The 20,586-nt window shown below is 49.0% G+C and overlaps 1 protein-coding gene across 2 annotated transcripts in view; it reads left to right on the top strand.

The window, feature by feature from the left end:
- CLSTN2 (calsyntenin 2) overlaps nt 1–20,586 on the top strand; it is a 561,165-nt gene that overhangs the window by 476,826 nt on the left and 63,753 nt on the right. For both annotated transcript variants that reach the window (XM_059663784.1, XM_059663783.1), the window contains exon 8: nt 396–517. In XM_059663784.1, the coding sequence (XP_059519767.1) occupies nt 396–517 (122 nt within the window). The remainder of the gene's footprint in view (nt 1–395; nt 518–20,586) is intronic.

Genomic DNA, 20,586 nt, shown 5'->3' with positions numbered 1-20,586 from the left:
CTAGGTTAAAGGATCCCAGAGTGAATGATGGGATTGTCAGAGGGCTCCCTAACTCTCTCAGAAGTATATGTACCAAAAACAAGTAAATAAAACCTGCTAACCTAAGGAATTTTTATTGGGGTCTGATGCAGTATCTGAGCTTAGGGTAGGTTGATCTCTAAAGCCCAAATGACACCTTAGGAGTTTCACTGTGCGCTTTCTTGAATCTTCCTCTTGCATTTCAATGAGCTCCACCACGTATGTTCTAGAACATTCCTCAGAACCAATTGTAAAAGAGAGACTGGAATGCCAGTGTCCTTGGAGGTGTGCTAGGTGATATGGCTGAAAGACTCCTCTGCTGAAGCTGGCACTGACACAAGGACCCTCTCCCCCCCCAACCCTCGCTCTGTCTGCAGAAATGAACCGGCACCACTACGCCCTGTACGTGCACAACTGCCGGCTGGTCTTCCTCCTGCGGAAGGACTTCGACCAGGCCGACACCTTCCGCCCGGCCGAGTTCCACTGGAAGCTGGACCAGGTATGGCTCGCACCTGGCCCGTCGCCCCTGCTCATCCCTTTGCAGGGGGTGGGCGTTGTGCTCCAGTGAGGAGGGCAGTGGGTAGGCACCTCCGGGCTCTGGTCACTTGCTGATACTTGGAAGAAATAGCTCAGGGAGACAAAGAGCATCATAAAGTCTGGATGGAAACTGCCACCTTAAAGACCAGGCAGAAGTGGGGAGGGTCAGCTAACCTGCGTCTTGTCCTTTTGGTCTGCGTTGAGCTCCTGGGAAGCTGGTTCTCTTTCCCTTCATCCGAGGCTCACTTTGTGATCGTTGTTAGTGCATCTGTGTGTCGTAAATGCTCTGTTATCTCCCTTGGATGAGGTGCGGCCTTGCTTTAGGTGGCGCAGGTTAAGAGCAGGAGCCTGAGGACTTTGAAGTGAGCAGTGACATGGCACACTGTGAGCAATGTGTGCACTCTGAGCAACACGTGCTCTCATCTGAAGTGGAAAACTATGACTCACTTCAGAGCCTAATGGCTTGTGATCACAAGGACCACTGTGTCACACTTGTCAATGACGAATGAAGTGTCTCATTTGAATCAAAAGCTGTGAAGTGTCTGTTTCCGACACTTGCAGCACTGAGATCGCGGAGGTGGCGCTCACTTCTCTGGGCGGCCGTGCCACTGAAGAGGCGACTGTGCAGCCTGGAGCTGGCCTTCAGTGGGATCTGCAGAGTGACTTTTTAAAAACGGTTTTAAATGACCAAGAGGGAGAGTGGCCAGCAGACAGGGAAGGGGAGTGCAGGATGGGTCTGCTTAGTGAGGCAGGTGGAAGGATGCCCCTTCTATGGCCTTACTGCCGAGGGCAGTGATGGCGAACCTTTTGAGCTCGGCGTGTCAGCATTTTGAAAAACCCTAACTTAACTCTGGTGCCGTGTCACATATAGAAATTTTTTGATATTTGCAACCATAGTAAAACAAAGACTTATATTTTTGATATTTATTTTATATATTTAAGTGCCATTTAACAAAGAAAAGTCAACCAAAAAAATGAGTTCACATGTCACCTCTGACACGCGTGTCATAGGTTCGCCATCACTGGCCTAGGACCTCAGCAACTCCTTTTGCTTCCTTTTCTGCCCCACCCATATCCTGAGTGCCTCTGGGGACCTCAGTCTTCTTTTCTCCCTCCAAAACCACTGTGTGTTCCTGCCTCACCTTGTCTAGGGCTGAATGTTCCATAATCCTTTCCCTTCTCTCCCCGCCCTCTCCGGGTACTACCTAAGCTCCCAGACCCCCAGTGGAACTGACCTCAGAGAGTGTTCCTGGGCAGCGTTCCAGGAGGAATCCATTTACACTGAGATGAGAATGACGGCTGCCCCCTGGTACCCACACAGAAGCACAGGCCTATGCGCTTTCATAGAGAGATTCATTAAGCCCAGGCAGCCTCTCCGTGGTGGAACATCAGGCAGTGCGCTAAGGTCTGGGAGGCCAAGCTTAGGGAAAGATGTCTGAGGGAGCCCAGGGCAACTGACTAATCCACTCCCAATCAATCCCATTTTGCTGGATCCTGGGGGTTTGGAAATATGGCATCTGATTAGTGTATGTTTCTCTGAACTAGGAATTCTAGGTCTTGCCAAAGTGATGAAATCTTGACATTGTTTATTTGATTTTCCAGCCACCTCTCAGCTACCTTCTAAAGTGCCGTATGGCTTATATGAGATGTTTTAAAATACACAATATGAATTGAGATGAATGAAAATAAATTCCATATTGTGAGGGCTTTTAATAAGAACACTGATCTAGTTAGTGTCTGGGATATTTATAGATGCCCTGCAGCCTTTTCTCTGATGGGATTGAGTGATACAGGCAAATGAAGTCACAGGGTTTGAAAATAAAACTGAGTGAGGAAGGAGTTCTGGTTCTACAGATAAAGATATGGTGGATCTAGGAATTCTGGAATGTGTTCCCAAAGTGGTGAGTTGAAGGGGGCGCTGAGATCCACTGAGCATCCTGCCAGGCACACTGTGCGTGTGAGCTCATCTGGTCTCTGCCACCATCCTGCCAAGTCCTACCCAAGGTCAGTACCTGCCCAAGGTCGCACAGCACACCATGAGGAGGACCTGCCTTTTCCATGATGCTATGTTGCTGCTGCTTTGGTGAGCTTGCTAATTTAAAATGTTCTCCATTTTTAAAATTTATCATTATTGTTGAAAGTATTACTGATATCTCCCTTTTCCCCCTATTGGCCCTCTCCACTCCACACCCTCCCAGGCCTGCACTATTGTCTATGTCCATGGGTTATGCATATATGCCTGTAAGTTCTTTGGTTCATCTCACCCCCCTTCCCTCTGAGATTCATTTGTCTGTTCCATGCTTCTATGTCTCTGGACCTATTTTGCTCATCAGTTTATTTTGTTCATTAGTTTCCATATCTGAGTGCTATCATGTGATGCTTGTCTTTCTCTGACTGGCTTATCTTGCTTAGCATAATACTCTCCAGGTCCCTTAATGCTGTCTCAAAGAGTAAGAGATCCATCTTTTTTACAGCTGCATAGTGTTCTATTGTTTAAATGTACCACAGCTCTTTTATGGGCACTTGGACTGTTTCCAGATCTTAGCTATTGTAAATAGCGCTTGTATGAACACAGGGGTGTATATATGCTTAGGATATATTCCTAGAAGTGGGATCACTGGGTCAAATGGCAGTTCCATTTTTAATTTTTTGAGGAAACTCCATACTCTTTTCCTTAATGGCTGCCAGTCTGCAGTCCCACCAGCAGTGTACTAGGATTCCCTTTTCTCCACATCCTCGCCAACACTTGTCGTTTGTTGATGATAGCCATTCTGGCAGGTGTGAGGTGATACCTCATTGTTGTTTTAAATGCTCCAAGTCACTAATCGTCAGAGAGATGCACATTAAAGTGTTTTAATTTTTAAATTTAAAGTATTTTAATTTAGAGATCAGAATTATCACTGAAATGCAAAATGTTTACAGACTTAATGAAACTGTCCAATCTTCACATTGCTCACTTTTGGTCTCCTTTGTCTTAATCAGCTAGGGCTGCCATAACAAAATGCCATGGACTGGGTGGCTTGGACAATAGACATTCATTTCTCACAGTTTCAGAGGCTGGGAGGTCCATGATCAAGGTGCTGGCCAGTTCCGTTCCCAGGGAGGGCTCTCTTCCTGACTTGTAGCAGTTGCCTTCTTGCTGTGTCCCCACCTGGTAGAGAAAGAGAGCTCTGGGACCTTTTCCTCTTCTTAGAAGGCACCAGCCCCATGGGATTGGGCCCCTACCCTATGACCTCATTTAACCTTCACTGCCTCCTAAAGGCCCTGACTCCAAATGCAGCCTGGAGATAAGCCCCCAGGAGGGGCAGCATCTGAAGGGAGTGTGGAGGGCTCAGTGGAGCCAGGCAGGCGGAGAGCTGAGCAGGAAGGAGGGCCATCTGCAGGGAACTGTCAGCTTCCGGTGTGGCAGGGCTGAGGAATGGGGCAGAAACAGAAAACCTTGGCAGTTAGGACCCAAGTTTGGAGGAGCAGGTGGAATTCGATCCCAAGAGGCCTTTTATATCATGCTGTTGAGTTGGTACTGTATCCCCAAAAGAACTGGCCACAAAGTGAGGCATTTTGCTCTATAAAGAAGACTGAGAATTTCCAGGATGGGTAAATGTGAAGAAGGCTCTATGAAATTCATAAAATGTATCAAGTGTAAGCCAGCATAACTCAGGCCAAGTCATTCAATGGGACCAGGGGTGGGAGTCGCATTAGAAGCAGGGTCTCCCCTTCCTCTCTCCACAGCCGGGCAGGGACAGCAAGCACTTGACAGATGCTGCTGTGGGCGTTGAAACCAGAGCATGCAAAGCAGGAAGGCTTCCATATAGCTCTTCAGGAGGCGCCCACAGAGAGAGGCAGGTGCCCCAGAGGAGCTGTGCTCTTCCCGCAGCCCAGCCCGCAGCCCAGCCCTTACCCCAGGGGTGGGCAAACTTTTTGACTCGAGGGCCACAATGGGTTCTTAAACTGGACCGGAGGGCCGGAACAAAAGCATGGATGGAGTGTTTGTGTGAACTAATATAAATTCAAAGTAAACATCATTACATAAAAGGGTACGGTCTTTTTTTTTTTTTTTTTTTTTTAGTTTTATTCATTTCAAACGGGCCAGATCCGGCCCACGGGCCGTAGTTTGCCCACGGCTGCCTTAGCCCCACGCCCCAGAGGGCCTTTGCCAGGGTGGACAGACTGCCAGGCCAATCCATCAGCAGGCAGCTCCAGGAAATGCCCCTGACAACCCCATGCACCTCAGTAAAGGGATCCTAATGATGAGGAGAATGTCATTTTAATGGGACTTTTACTTATGATCTGCTAACGCAAATCCCTGGAGCCAGCTGTTAATCATGGGCAGACCCAGGCTAGAGCAGAGGAGGATGCCCGGCTGCCAGCTCACACAGGAGAGGGTTAGTCATTGGCAGCCCCTTCCAGCTTCAGTATTATTTAGATACGGTTGACTCGGTGTCACGAATTCTAATGATCTTCCCTTTGGACGTGTTGGTGCTCAGAGGGAAACCTGCTGGTGTTTTACGGCATGTCTCAGTGTCTCAGTTCCTGGGAGGCCCAGCTTGAGTGACAGCCTCAGTTGACCAGCACGAGGACAGGTGCCCCCAGCTCCTAGGAGGAAAAAATATGCATCTCTGAAAAATTGCACAGGATGCAGAAGTGGGCTCACTCTGGTGGCCCATTGCCTTCTCTGCGCCAGCACTTGTGACAGGCACCAGGGAGAGGGAAGTCAGATGTGACCCTGCCCTGGGGCTGCGCACAGCCCTCCCTGCCCAGGTTATGGGCCCAGTAGAACATCCTGTGGGAGCACCAGCTCTAGTGATCATGGCAGGGAGAAGCAACACAGGGAGTGAAGAGGCCTCACTGGGTGGAGGCTGGTCCCCACTGGAGATGAAGCCAGCACACAGCTTCAGGCCACCCGAATCCAGGCCTGGTGTTGCACCTCCAATTGTTCAGAAGTTGGAAATCAGATTTATGTGTGAAATCTCTCAATTTTTAATATTTGTCTCATTTAAAAACATATTATCATCAGACCAAACAAATGGTCTACAGTATACCTTTATGCTCTGGTCACCAGTTTGAGATGACTGATAAAAAACAGACAAAATAAAACCAGTTATTTTGACAAAGGAAAACTATGCTACAATAGGTCTATATGAGAAGTTGGATCTTCTTAATAAGGCCCACCTGGCCTTTGTAAACACCTCCTGCTCTCCTAGCCCCCACCCCACCACACCCTCCTTTAAGAATGCTGGCTTTCCAGGGGTGAGATCAGGGGTGGGCATGTCTGGTCTCCACCATCCCCTCACCACACCCAGAGGGAAGAGGCAGGTGGGAGTGGGGCAAGGTCCCCTGGTCTCAGGCCCTTGGTGTTGGAGGTGGTCTTCCTTCCTCTTGCATGAAGAGGAGCATAAGTCACAGGCTCAGTTCCTCCAGGAAAAAAATAACAGCTAAGATTTTACCCACATGCTCACATCTGTCTTTGCCCATCAAGTCCATTCTATTTGCCTGGATTCTAAAGATCCTAGAAAAAGCTGCAAGTGAATAAATCCTTTATTCTTGGTGAGGAATGAGTGTTAGGATGATGCAGAGTCAGTTTACTCGTATCTGCTCTTTCAGCCACACTGGGAGTCAAATGGGTTAGTTCAATCATTATTATAGCCAAGTGCCAAGGAGTTAATTGGAAAATGGTCAGTCCAGTCCAGACCAGTCATCTTAATGAGCACAATAATTGGGCATTGTCAGCACTCTAATTTCCGCTATTACAGACTAACTCTTAGATACGTTGGCCATGTTCCCTCGAATGCAGTACCTCCATCCTGCTCCCTGGCCTGCCCTGCGCACTGGCCTTCAGGGTGCCCGCTTTCTTTCAGGAATCAGTGTCCTAAACAAAGTGGGGAGGACGCCTAGCACCTTTTTTTTCTCTCCTTTAGGCGGAACACCTGCTTTTTCTAAGATGCCAACTTGCAGGGTGGTTCTGAATGAATAATGGATGAGGAGAGGTACAAATGCAGTGACTTCCACTTCTTTATTTCTCTACAGTACATAAATCAGGGTCCCTGACAAGCCCCCACTTCTCTCAGAGTTCGTCTCCCTTCTCTTTCCATCTCCATGAGCTTCCAGACATTTGGGAGCAGGTGGCTTCCAGGGGTTCATGTTGTTGGCAGGGAGGGTCTCAGAGCCGCCCAGGACACTTACTCCTCCCAGATCAGGACTGCGCAGTGGCTGGATCTTCTGCTCTCTGGAAGGGTCACTGTTGACATGGTTAGCTCATTGGTTCTGTTTTCTTTATAGAGGGTGCCCACCCATGGCCTAAGCCATGTCTCCTCCACCGTGAAGTCCCTTCCATGGCCACCTTTCATCATGCCCATCTCTGCTGATCACCTCTATGCCGGGACACCTCTCCTGGCTCCCTAGGGCCCCCTGTCAGCTACTTGTGATCGACACAATAGTGTCTCCCAAAGATGGCTACCTCCTCATCTCTGAAACCTGTGGCTATGTTACCTTAACATGACAGAAGGGTCTTTACAGGTGTGATTACATGAAAGATCAGGTATTATCTAGAGGATCTCATTGGCGTACGAACTCTGTCTCCCCGAGATAGAGATTATCCTGGATGATCCAGGAGGGCCCAGTGTAATCACAAGGGTCCTTACAGGAGGCAGGCAGGAGAGTTACCGGCAGAGACATGACCATGGAGGCAGGGTGATGTGGAGCCTGAGCCCAGGGTTGTGGCAGTCTCTGTGGCTGGAAAAAGACAAAGAAACAGATTGGACACCTTGATTTTAGCCCAGTGAAACTCACGTCAGATTTGTGACCTCCAGAGCTGTAAGGTAATCAGTTAGTGTTGTTTTAGGCCACAGAGTTGGAGGTAACTTGTTACAGCAGCAAAAGGAAACTCATACATCACTCCTGAGGCGTGGGGAGGCCTAGAGCTGCTTCAGGCTCATAGATCCAGCCACCTCCCAGCTCTGCACAGGTGACTGAGAAGGCCTAGGCTAGGCAGGCCCCAGACTCACCCCCATGTGTGGTTGCCTCTGCTGCAGGCGCTGCAGGTTGGAGGTGTGGCCCTAGGAGGGCGGGAGAAAGGGGCACTGCCTCCTAGCAGCCCACATTTACCTCTTGCTCCTTGCTTTTCGCAGGCTTGCTTCCTCACACGCCTCTGGCTGAGGACCCCCAAGGGCAGATTTAGCCTTTCCTTCCCCTCTCAGCCAATATTCTCCTTCCAGCCTAAGGTGTGGGCCTCCTTGCCAGCCACTATAAATAGGAAAGGCGCCTTCTCTGCCTTCAGGGAGGAAACGCTGAGTCCGCCAGGCTTGTTTCTGGAAATGCTAAAGCAAACTGAGCAAATCCTTGCTCTTGACAGAGCCTCACCTGGAAGCTCAACATTGGCAGCGTTGATACACCGATGAGATGCTCTAGTTAATCTGCCCTCCCCTGAACCACAGAAACCTGCTTCACTGGGGTCCCCTCTCAAGCTCGCCCCTCACTCTGCTGGGCTTCCACTTTTCTGCCCCAGGGCTTGATCCAAGGCACAGAATGGGCAGCACTGTCGCCCTGCAGCACCCTTGCCCACAGGGGCAAGGAGCAGCTGGGCTTGGAGGTGGGGAGCACTTCTGGGTGGCTTCCCGCACTCTTCTCAGGCGTCTCAGGGCAAGCAAGGCCCCAGCCCGCAGCGATGACCTGGACGGTGCCACCCTATTGGCTTGTCCTCTTTCCCTAACTCACTCTCTCACTGTCTTTTATCCTCCCTGGAACCACCTCCCAAATGAACTCTGCCCTGGTTCGTTCCTATAGCTCAGGGAAGGCTCTCCTCTATAGTGGGCGGTTAACATACTGCAGCTGCTGTTATTGTTGGGAAGAAATGGGAGTTTCTGCAGAGTTCCACAGGCAGAACCATGACTGAAAGGAGGACGTTATCAAGACACGAACTCGCACAAATAAAGGGAAGGAAGGGAAGTCCAGAACTGCAGGCCAGTGTTGCCACGTGTTACTGGAGCTGCCCCTGGTCCTCACCAGCCGTGAGACCTGATGACAAGTGGGTCGTTCAGTGTGTGTCCTGTTGTGGACACAGTCTCCACAGCCCACTGAGGGTTCCGTAGCCTTACTTGTCAACATGTCTTGAGCCTTTGTTGGGAGATCTGACCTCAGGGCTTTCTTGGACGTCCGTTATTACTCAAAGGACTGCCTTTAATGTCTCTGAAGAGCCTGTGCTCGCGGAGAATTTAGAGCTGCAGGAATGTCACTCTCTTCCCTGCTGCAATCTCACCGGCTTCTCCCACCTTCTCGTCCTGACTTGTAAACAGCTGTCCCGTTTAAACAAATCAAAGGTCTGAATTATTCTCCCCCTTTTCTCCCTTTCCTGGTGGGCCGGCTCCTTTCTGGTCTCTCTTCCCCTGACGAGTACCTGCTCAGCAGTTCCTTTGACTCCTGTGAAATCATTATTTGTGCTTTAGCCTGTACATCTGCCCAGAGGCAATGAATGCTTTTTTTCCCCCAGTAGACATCCTAAAATGCATATTTAAAATCAGTGTCTCTCATTTTAATGTTGGGAAGGAAATAATGTCAACACAATTAAAATATTTAGTGAATCAAATCACCTTTTCAATAGTAAATGATGATGTGGCGAGCCTTGGGGTGGTCCCCTTGGGAGCAGCATGAAACGGCTCCTGCCTCCATAGACTGCTTTGGGGATGGGTGCTGGTAGGAGGGAGGCTCCTCCTTGGCATCAAACCCAAATGCCTGCATGTGTTACATGAGAGAGATTTTTCTCTGTCACTTCCTCACTGTGGAAAGACAAGAAATTGATGACATTGAATCCTAATATAAAGTGGAAATTCTGGCACTCATCCCCTCATCTAGGGGACACGAGGCAAAGGCACTGGCCACCGTGCAGTCCCCACGTAGAGAGAATTGGGACCACATGGCTTCAGTTCTTAATTTGCACCAGGCACTTTCTTTTAATTCTAACAAAAACCTTGCCATTGAGGCATAAAACCCAAGTTAGGGATGGAGAATGGGCAACAGAGCAGGGTGCATGCCATATCTCTTGTCTAATAAATGGTAGAACCCTGAATATGACCTCAAAACACACAGACTCCAAGAGAGTAAAAAGCACCACTATTGACTTAGGAGAATTTACAGCTTGAGGGGATGCACAAGATAACAAGAATGAACCAATACCCATACTGATCCCTAAGTGTTTAGAACAGGGCATGGATGTCCATCCAGAAGCAGAGTTCAAGTTCAAAGGATCAGGAATCACATTTTAGCATCTTTTAAAGAAAAGATCAACTTGCTCCTGAGGTACCTGATGAGAGGGCAATTCATCCCATGAAACTAGAGAAGGCTGTAGAGTTGATTTCTCAGGGAAGACCACCCCTTTCCGGGAGTCTTGCTAAGCAGTCACCCTGGAGGCCCCGGCTGTAAGATTAATTTGCCCCAGCTTACTCCCAATCTCCTGTAAGTCATCTGTTTGCATCCTTAATGTCTAAACATGCAAATATTGCTGCACTTACTGCTCATTAGTTTAGTTAAAGGAAGTGCCCTTTAATTATGCCTTTAAATAATGAACCTCCTCCATCACCTTGACAATCAGTGCATATTTAGAAGCAAGCAAGGCCTCGTTACGAAACAGCTTCTGCATCCCTGGGTTACTTAGAAGATGGTAGCTTCCTTGCGGCAATAGAAATGGGAGTCTGAAGTCAAACAAGCCTTGTGATTGCATTAAGTCCTGTAGCTGTAGCCGTAGATGCCAGAATGGCAAACAGTTAGCCAGTGATATATTACATGTGAGGGAAAGAAGGGAAACGAGCATTTTTTGAGAGGCTATTGTGCACCAATCCCTAGACTCATTGATTTACATACATTACGTCTAAGCTGCACAGTTACTTTTGAAGTTATTTCTTAACTTCATTTTACACATATTGAAATTGAGGCTCTGAAAGATGAAGCAATTTGCCTGAGGTGTTGGACCAAGTCCACCATTCTCCGAAGCTCCATGTTCCTTTCCCTTCGGTACATCTTGTGGAGAAGTGTTTATGTGCCTTGGCAGAACTGGGACCCTCCCAGTCTTCACCCTATTTCTCCACCCATTGATCTCAGCAGAAACGCAAAGGGATATTTGCCTCCATGTAACTGCTAGACACAGGCAGACTGGACAGTGCTGTGTTTGCGCCTGTCTGCATGGCCCTGGGAATAAAGCAGAATGTGCCATGGACAGGCAAGTCCTGCCTCCAGTGTCCAAGATCAAGACAGAGGACAGTGCTAGGGCCATCCCTGTGCTTGACCCTATGGCTCCACATGCTTTCTTCTCTTTGGAGGGTAGGTGGAAACTGCCCATGTGCTCCGGGGAAAGATAGGACTCTTTCTTCTTCAGTAGGAAAATCTGAATCTGCCTTCTTGCCATTATATGAAACATTAAATTCCAGTAGCCCTTGTTCTTTGTGTAGACTGCCTGGAAAAAGAGCTTGGTGTGAGCTTGCAATGTGGTCTGCTTCTGTTAAAAGAGCCACATACCTTTTCTATCAAATGCAACCTTGTCAGAAGGTTTCATTCCCATCAGAAATACTAGGGGAGAAGGGGGTTTTAGCTATGTGGGCACAAAGCAGAGAGAGACGCATACCTATTTACCTAGACTCACATCAAAAGTGAGCCCATAATTAAGGCATAAATGTGAATTTAGACTTGGATTGCTTGAAGAATTACCTGATATCATCTACTTATAGTTTTCATCTTAAGCATATAAATAAAATGAACCTTCCAAGCCAAGAGTAAAAATATACCTTAAGGTTTATTCCAGAATACTAAAAAATATCCCTCTGCCATATCTAGCAAAAATGTGTCACATTGGGAACAAAAAAAATAATAATGACAAGGAAAGACAGCATTCTGTAGTGGGCAGAGCACAGAGTCGGGCTGTGTCTACACTCTGCCCCAAGAAGTCAGGCAATCATTCACTCACTCACTCACTTATCAACAAATCTTGATCAAGAGTAAATTAAAAATTAACAAACATGTTTCATCAAGGAGCAGGGAGAGGCATGCAGGCTTTGGAGTCCCTCAGACCCGAGACTCTGCAGCTCAGCTCTGCCCCATGTTCTCCTGTGTGACTGTGGGTGTGTCAGTTCACCTCTCTGAGCCTCACTTTCCTCATCTGTGATGTGAGGGAAATTCTAAAACCTGGGAAATGTTACGAGGATTTTGATATAATGAATGTAAAGCAAGGTTAATAAGGAAGTGGCAACAGGGTATTTGACCCATGGAAGTGTTTTATTGGGCCAGCGCCAATATACATCAATAAGTAGACAGGTCTCTGATCTCATTATCCAGACTGTCATCTTCAAGTATCATTTGTACTAAAAGAAACAGTTCGTTTTGGGTTTGAGGCAGAAAGGGAAGGGGATGAGCCTGGATCCAGTTGTCTGTTCGCAGGAAATCTAGGACAGAGCAACACTTTGAACTGCATGTGAGTGTGCAACTAACAAAACCAGACTGGAAACTCTATAGGTCCCATTCCTGGGTTCTCCAACAGAAAAATTTAAGGAAAAGAAAGCAATGGAGGAGGGTTCTGTAGGTTAAAAAAAACTTACAAATGTAACAAATTCGCTTTTCAAAGGGAGAAATTGAACTATAGTGACCGGGGATTTAGATTTGAGTGATGAACTGTGGAGAAGTGAAGACTGTAAAGGTCAGGAGAGGGACCCTCCCAGGAGGAGGGTGGCTGCCCCTGGGGTGGGACTCAGGGTGGGCTGCTGGGACCTGGCAAACTCATTTCTCGGCCTGGGTAGTGGCTGGAAGGATGTGTGCTCTATGATAGTTCCTCACTTTCTATGCTTGTTTCAGTGGCTCTCTGCATCTCCTCTTATGTTACAACTAGGGTCCTGGTGCACGAAATTCGTGCACAGGTAGGGTCCCTAGGCCTGGCCTGTGATCAGGGCTTATCGGAGCCTTCCTTCCCCCGGCTGCCGCAGCCAGCCAGGGCCTTCCTTTGTTCTGTGCCACCTCCTGGTGGTCAGTGTACGTCATAGCAGGCTGTCAAACTCCCAAGCAGACAATTTGCATATTAGCCTTTTATTATATAGGACTAGAGGCCCGGTGCACAAAAATTTGTGCACTCGGGGGGAAAGGAGGGCCCCTCAGCCCGGCCTGTGCCCTCTTGCAGTCTGGGACCCCTCGGGAGATAACGACCTGCTGGTTTAGGCCAGCTCCCGGGTGGCAGAGGGCAGGCCCAATCCCTAGGTGCAGCCCCTGGTCGGGCTCAGAGCAGGGCCGATTGGGGAGTTGGGGCGCTGCCCCCTGTCATGCACAGAGCAGGGCGGATCGGGAGGTTGCGATGCCACCCTCAGTCACACTCAGGGTAGGGCCGATTGGGGGGTTGGGGCTCCGTACCCTGTCACGCACAGAGCAGGGTCGATCAGGGGGTTGGAGAGCTCCCCCCTGTCACGCACAGAGCAGGGCTGATCAGAGGGTTGAGGAGATCCACCCTGTCATTTACAGAGTAGGGCCAATAGGGGAGTTGGGGCACCGCCCCCTGTCACACACAGAGCAGGGCGGATCAGGGGGTTGGGGCGCCGCACCCTGTCACACTCAGGGCAGGGCTGATGGGGAGGTTATGGCTCTACCCCGTCACACACAGAGCAGGGCCCATGGGGGGGGGGGGGGCGTTGGGGTACCGCACCCTGTCACAAACAGAGCCGCAGGGTGATCAGGGGTTTGGGGAGCTCCCCCCTATCAGGCACAGAGCAGGGCTGATCAGGGGGGTGGGGCGCCTTCCACTGTCACAAACAGAGCAGGGCGGATAGGGAGGTTGTGGCCCCGCCCCCTGTCACACACAGAGCCGCAGGGCGATCAAGGGGTTTGGGCGCTGCCCCCTGTCACGCTGATCCCGGTGCCGAGAGGCCTCGCGGCTCCGCTGATCCCGGTGCTGGGAGGCATATTACCCTTTTACTATATAGGATAGAGGCCTGGTGCACGGGTGGGGGCCATCTGGTTTGCCCTGAAGGGTGTCCTGGATAAGGGTGGGGGTCCCCACTGGGGTTCCTGGCCAGTCTGGGTGAGGGGTTGAGGGCTGTTTTCAGGCTGGCAGGTGACTGAAGCTCCCAACTTCTCCTTTTTTTCTTTTTCTTTTTTATTCTGGGCCAGCTTTAGCTCTGAGGCTTGGCTCCAGCTCTTAGGCCTCTGCTGCTGAAAGCAGGTATCTGGTTTGTTTGGGTTCTATAATCAAAACACTGTTTCAGCTCCAGCTCTGAGATCCCGGCTGGCTGAAAGCAGGTTTCTGGGGTTTTGTTTAGCTTCTATATTTGTAACAATGTTTCAAACTGCAAGCTCAGGGGCCGGCAGCAGCAGGCAGGGAATGTTGGAGTCCTCTGTCACTGAAGCAAGCAAGCCTCATGTTCGCTTCCAGCTGCCTGGCTGCCGGTCGCCATCTTGGCTGGCAGTTAATTTGCATATCACCCTGATTAGCCAATGGGAAGGGTAGCGGATGTACAGCTAATTACCATATTTCTCTTTTATTAGATAGGATTTTTAAAAAGTAACTTAAAAAGGAAGAAATCTGTGTGCTGGTGGTGGTGCCAGTTGCTATGGCTCAATCCTAGCCCTGAAGGAGCTTAGGGTTGAATGGGAGAGAAGGGTCATTAGAATACCCTGAAGGGGCAAATGCAGAAAGAAGCCTGGGAGGGAAGGGTCAGCCACCAGCCCTGGGGGTGGGAGGCCCAGGCTACAGGGGTGACGCTGACAGAGTTTTGACTCTAATGAGCTCCAATACAGGCTCAGTGGGGGCTGCAGGCTGGCAACTGCTCTTCGGCTGGCACCGTGCCACCCACTTTGCACAGCTTCACCTCAGTGTCTCCGTTCATTCTCCCCAGGCATCATTACCCTCTCACTCCGACCGTCAGTTAACTGGCTTAGAGAGGGTGTAAACAACTGGCCACTAAAGAGAGGATCTGAGAAGTGAACCATACCGACACTCTTTTCCAGGGGAGTAGAGGGCCTAGGGTCCCTGACCGGTCCAAGTGGTGAGTCTGTAGGAGCAGGCAGCCCAGGCCAGGAGTTAAAGGGCTTAGCGATAGAAAAGCACAAATAAGATTTTTAAAGATGTATCTTTATTGTTGGAAGTGTTACAGATGTGCGCCTTTTTTCCCCATTGATGCCCCACCCCCACCCCACACCCACCCCTCTCAGGCCTCACCACACTATTGTCTGTGTCCATGGGTTATGCATATAAGTTCCCAGGTTAATCTCTCCCCACCCCTCCATCCCTCTGAGATCCATCAGTCTGTTCCATGCTTCTGTGTCTCTATTTTGTTCATCAGCTTACTTTTAAAAACTAATTTCACCAAGTGAAATAGAAAAGTGGAGTTTGTTCTCATGAGAATACCAAGTATGGTACGTTACAGGCATGCTGCTAGGGGCGCGTGTGATTGTCACAGACTGGCAGGGCATCCTCGGGCCTGCAGTCCCCGTCCCAGGCGCCCCTGGGAGAGGAAGCACAGCTGAACGTGTGGTATACCTGGAGGAAGTGTAAGGCCTCATGAGGGCAGAAGAAAGTGTGTGGAAGTGGGAGCATGGGTTTAAACAGAAAACCTCAAGTTCCCACCTCACTGCGGTGACTAGTGTGGGAACTTTGCGATATTGCCCAACCCCTCCACGCTCCCTGTCTTCATGTATAAAATGAGCTATATGAGCAGTAGATAATGTGCATAAAGCAGCGGATTCATGCCAGATGATGATAAATTGCATCGTTTTATCATTGTCTTTATTTTCCTTTGTTTTGCACATACTGGAGATCAGTCTTGGCTTAACCAGTCCACATCTCCTACAGGATTCTGGAATTCTGGGCTTTGTGGAAACAAAAGGCCGTGCCCTCTGGCATACTTTTGTGTGGATGGCAGCCCAGCTTACTGGCTAAGTGCATGGATTTTGGAACCTGGTTTCCTGAATCCCCGCTCTGCCACTACTGGCTGTGTGGACCTCGGGGGAGCTGACTGAGGTCACCATGCCTCAGTTTCTCCATCTGTGAAAGGGATAGAATGACACTTACTTCATAGGATGGGGAGGATTAAAAGTGATCATATAGCACATTGCACCGCCTGTAGCTTCTGCATTTAGGAGCTAAAGAGAAGCCATCCCTAAGCGCCCAGCACAGTGGTCCCTGCCGGTCTGATGGGAGCCTTCACTGGGCATCCCAAGCATCATCGAGGGCTGAACACTGACGCCATCCTCAGCTCAGTCACCATGGGGCAGAGCCCACACCCCACAGGGCTCCCACAGCCCAGCCTGTCTGATATGTGGCTGCGAGCACTCGTGCTAATGGCTGATTGAAGAAGCCAGTCCTTGTTACACATTATTACTCCACGTGGCGCCATTTCTGTATTTCATCTCACCACAGCTTATCTAGGGAGAGAGAACAGTTAAAGCCTGTTTGTGTCATAAGATTTGAACACAGCCTTAACTCCTTCTGTCCCTAATACACTTAGACTTTTCATCACTGGAGTAAAGCACAATTGGTCACTTCAGGTCTTGGAAAACATCCTTTACACCACAGCCAGAGTCAAGTGATAATTTGTTTTTCCATGTCTTCACATGTCCCACCAGCAGACAAAAATCTTGTGCCTTCAGGAGGCCCAAACAGGCACCTCACAGAAATTATACAAGTGGCCAAGAAACACATGAAAAGGGGCTCCAATTTATTAGACATAAGGGAAATGCAAATTAAATTCACAAGGAGTCATCCTAAACATTCACTGGAATGGCTAAGAAAGAAAAGAGAAAAGAAAAAAAGATGTGGATACATGTGAAATAAAGTCAGTACTTTAATAAAGTGAAAAAAAAGAAAAGAAAAAAGATTTGGCAGAACCACTGGACCTCGTGCGTATTGCTGGTGAGAATATAAATGTACAACCACGTTGGCAAACTGGCAGTTCCTCCAGAGCGGACCCAGAAGTCTTACTCCTCGTTTTCCAAGCAGCGGAAACACATCCATACGTTCACTAAAAGACATAAACAATGCTTGGGAGACTAATCAGTCTCGGAAAATGCTAGCTGAATGAATTAAAAGTTATTCGAGAGCACTCTAAAACTTGTCCCTGTCCTTGAGTAACCCCAGAGTGGAATCTCATCATGGAACACACTTTTCCTGAGTGTATACTGTGTTCTGGGTTCCATGCTAGGCACTAGGAATACAGGGCTGAGTCAGGGTACCCTTCCCCTCCCAGGAGACCCTAGTCTTTGCACTTTGCTCAAGGAAATTTGGTTGAATGCATGTCACTGTGAGTGGACAGCCCTGGTTTATATTCTGTAACTCTTTGGTTAGGTAATTATGTAGTATTTCTCCAGGAGATCCTTGTCTGTCTAGTCCCAGGACTAGAGAAGCATCTTGCTTAGAATAGGGGCTCAGTGAGTATATGCTGGATGGGTGGATGGATGAGTGGGTGGATGGATGGGTTGGTGGATGGTTGGGTAGATGGATGCATGGATGGATGGGTGGATGGATGAGTGGAGGGGTGGGTGGGTGGGTGGGTGGATAGGGACATGCATGAAAATTAAAACAAAGGTGGGAAGAGCTCAGGAGTCTGTAGGTAAACTCTACTCCCACTGGAACCAAGGGCCTCCCACCATAAGGAATATTTCAGAGTTTGACAAACCCTACTCATCGCTGCCAAGGACACTCATCAGCAGTTTAAATTGTTACAATCAACCCAGGAGTCTTTTTTTCCCTAAGACATAGATTAATATTTCAGGAGAACGTGGTTCTAATTTACAGCCAAGACCTTTGGTTTAATCAGCAAAAGGAAAGAAGGGAAAAAAAGTCTGTGAGCATCATTGGCTCGCTCATGTTTCTCTGCTGCACTCCTGGCTGGGCTTACCTCTTTGGCCTTTAATTATTCCAGTCTCTGACATGGCGTTATCTCTGACACTTCGGGATGAAAGTGTGATTTGCTATTCAGAGGTTTCAGCAAAAATCACACTCCAGTCAGCAAATTGAGAGTCTAATAAAGGAGCAGAGGGTTAGGGAGAGACATTGAAAGGATGTCTTTAAAGTGTTTTTAATTAAATCTGTGTTATTATTTAGGATGGTGGAGAAGCATTTACATGCATTATGGGGTTTGCTTGGATTCTCCGCCATGCTGTTCTCTCAGCTGTGGCATTCGTCATGGAACCTAAGGGCATTCTGTCAAGTTTGCTTCTTCGGTCAGATATGTTGTGAGCAGCACCAGCTGTGCATACCTGCTTTATCCTAGGCATGAAGCTAGGTTCTGTGCGGTCACAAAGAGATCCTTGTCAACGTTCCCGCCCTATCGTATCAGGAGCTAGATGACTGCCAGGTTGTAATAAAACAGAAGGGAGAAGAGAGGATCAAAAGAAGGAACATTACTGAGTCTTTCTCTGCTAGGATCTGCTCTAGGTGCTTTACCTGCATTTATTCTTAAAATCATCACAGCGGTCATTATCCCCATTTCATAGATGGGAGAGCTGAGACTCAGAGCATTGAAGTGGCTTATCCTAAGCCACACAGCTCCTTAATTGGTCTAAGAGCCTGTGTTCTTTCCACTGAACACACTGCCTCCTGGTGGGGCTGAGGGCTTGTGTCCACTATTGTGAAGGCTGGCCTTACCCACAGCTGTGAATCCCATTGTCCATCCTACGAGTCAGAGGAGGGAGGCATATCCATAGGCTCATTCTCCACCAGGAATACCTGCCCATATTCAACTCACTTTTCTCTGGCCCCCAGACTAGAGGACCTCCTATTAAAACTCTGTCACTTCCTGTGCTCTGCCTTCAAAGTATTTGTCACAATTTAGAATATATAGTGTTTGTATGATTATTTAATACTAGAGGCTCGGAATTGTGCACCCTCGGCATGGCCTGTGGGGATCCTGCTGAAATCAGCATGTGGTAGTGCGAGAAGTGGCAGGCAGCTGGGGAGAAGCCTGAGCCCAGGCCAGGCTCCTGCTCATCCGCCACAGCTCAGCCGCTCAGCTGTGGTCTCCACATGCCCATGACCAAGAAGCGGCCACGGGCTCCTGCCCAGTCAGTCCTGATCTGGGTCTGGTCCCGATGGGGGAGGGGCACGCAGGGGGAGTGTCCATGGGAGAGTCTCACGCTGCCATAGCTGTGCTCACCAGCCATGAGCCCAGCATCTGGCACAAGCGCTCCCGCTGTGGGAGCGCACTGACCACCAGAGGGTGACTCCTGTGTTGAATGTCTGCCCCCTGGTGGTCAGTGCGCATAGCAACCAGTCGAATGGTCACTTAGGCTTTTATATAGAGAGATTTGCGTTTCCTACAGACTGAGCTTCACGAGGGCAGAAACCTCCTCTGTTGTGGTTACCACTAAATCTCCAGCGTTGTTAGCACAGTAACTGTACAGAGTCTTTGTAGAATAGCACATGGAAAAAGGAAGGAAAGAGGGAAGGAGGGCTAGAAGTAAAAAAGAGAGGGAGGGAGGAAGGATGAAAGGAAGGAAAGGAGGAAGGAAGGAAGGAAGGAAGGAAGGAAGGAAGGAAGGAAGGAAGGAAGGAAGGAAGGGAGGGAGGGAGGGAGGGAGGGAGGGAGGGAGGGAGGGAGGGAAGAATTTGTTCCTCGTGATTGCTATAGCCCTCCCCAGTATTCTTTTCTCTGTACTTCTCTAACATTTGTAGCCAGTAAAAACAAACATAGCAGCCTAGAGTTTAGTTATTCTCCAAAATGACTGAAATATGGGGGAAAAATTGGTATATCTCAGTCCCTAGGATCCCCAAACCATGGAGCCTTGAGTAACTTTGATGGTTTTTTTCATTCCTTGCCCTGCTAGCTATGTCACACACGTAGTCTGTGTGTACTTCTGGGTTTCAAATGGTATGGTCATTAATAAAATAACATATTCATATACATGTAAAGGGTAGCTTTAGGTCACTATCCTTTTCTCTCAGAACTTAGGTATTAAAACAACTATACGTAATACCTGAGATGCTTGAAATTCAAAAGCAGCCCTCGCTGTAGCTCAAAATACACCTACTCTACACTTAGTCCTCGGATAAGATGGGCCATCTGAGAAGCTCATTGTACTTGGACTTATTCCCAGGGCTCCTCTCAGAGCAGGGCTGTCAATAGCAGTCTCCACTGAACACTCACCGTGGGCTGAGTGTCCCTGAGCGGCTTTCACTCATCACCCTGTTGATCCTTACTTACCACGATCCACTGGACAAATGCAGAACGCCGAGACTTGGGGCATTTCATTTGCCCGAGGGCACACAGATAGGCGGTGGCAGAACTGGAAATCATAGCTAAACCCGCGCCACTTCCAAGCCTTTGATGCCAACCCCTGCACTGGAATACCACATTAGCTCCATGATCTGACTGGCACACACCTTGATGTTAACCTTTCAGCTCACTTCGAAGGGTATTATCAGAACCAGCCCCCAAACTCATTGTTAGATTCATAAAGGGCGAGGCTGAGGACAGTGGTGTGTGCATCACACAATGTCTTCTTTGGAGAACCCCCAGGAGAGACTTCTGTCTGGACTCGGTATAAGAACAAAAGCTCCGCTCTGTCCCACAGAAGGTTCCTTTCCCTGCGGTGGCCATGGTGACACAGTGTGATCATCGAGCATCCTCTCCTTGGCTTCTGCAAAGCCGGGCACCACGGGCTGCAGCGCTGCTGAAACTGCGTGGACCCTTTCAGCTTATATTTAGGGGACAAACCGCATGCACTCACTCCCAGACTTCCCCTAACGTCCTATGTTAGCCTGAGCCCCCAGAAAGCAAAGCCTGAGGCAGAAGTTTATGAGTTTGCCCTTTACAGTAAGGTATGCAAGCCCAGGGAGGTGATTGTGAGGGAAAGGGAGTGAGGCAGGGAATGAGGGAGAGAAATGAAAAAGTGTGTGGTCAAGCTGGACACGGCCTGTGATCAAGTTCAGCCGACGGCTCTTCCGGCACAGCGATGAACTGATCCTGATGAGCTACCGCGTGGTACGTGAAGAGAGCAGGGAAGGGAAAGGAATGTGTGCACTGGCCCCTGTCTCCCGTTGGCCAATACTTCAGATGCACTCATGCCCCTGGATGTCTG

Source organism: Myotis daubentonii, chromosome 14, assembly GCF_963259705.1.
Source record: "Myotis daubentonii chromosome 14, mMyoDau2.1, whole genome shotgun sequence".
Classification (NCBI taxonomy): Eukaryota; Metazoa; Chordata; class Mammalia; order Chiroptera; family Vespertilionidae; genus Myotis; species Myotis daubentonii.
Note: the sequence above shows the minus strand (reverse complement) of the source record. Positions and strands in the feature narration are given on the sequence as shown.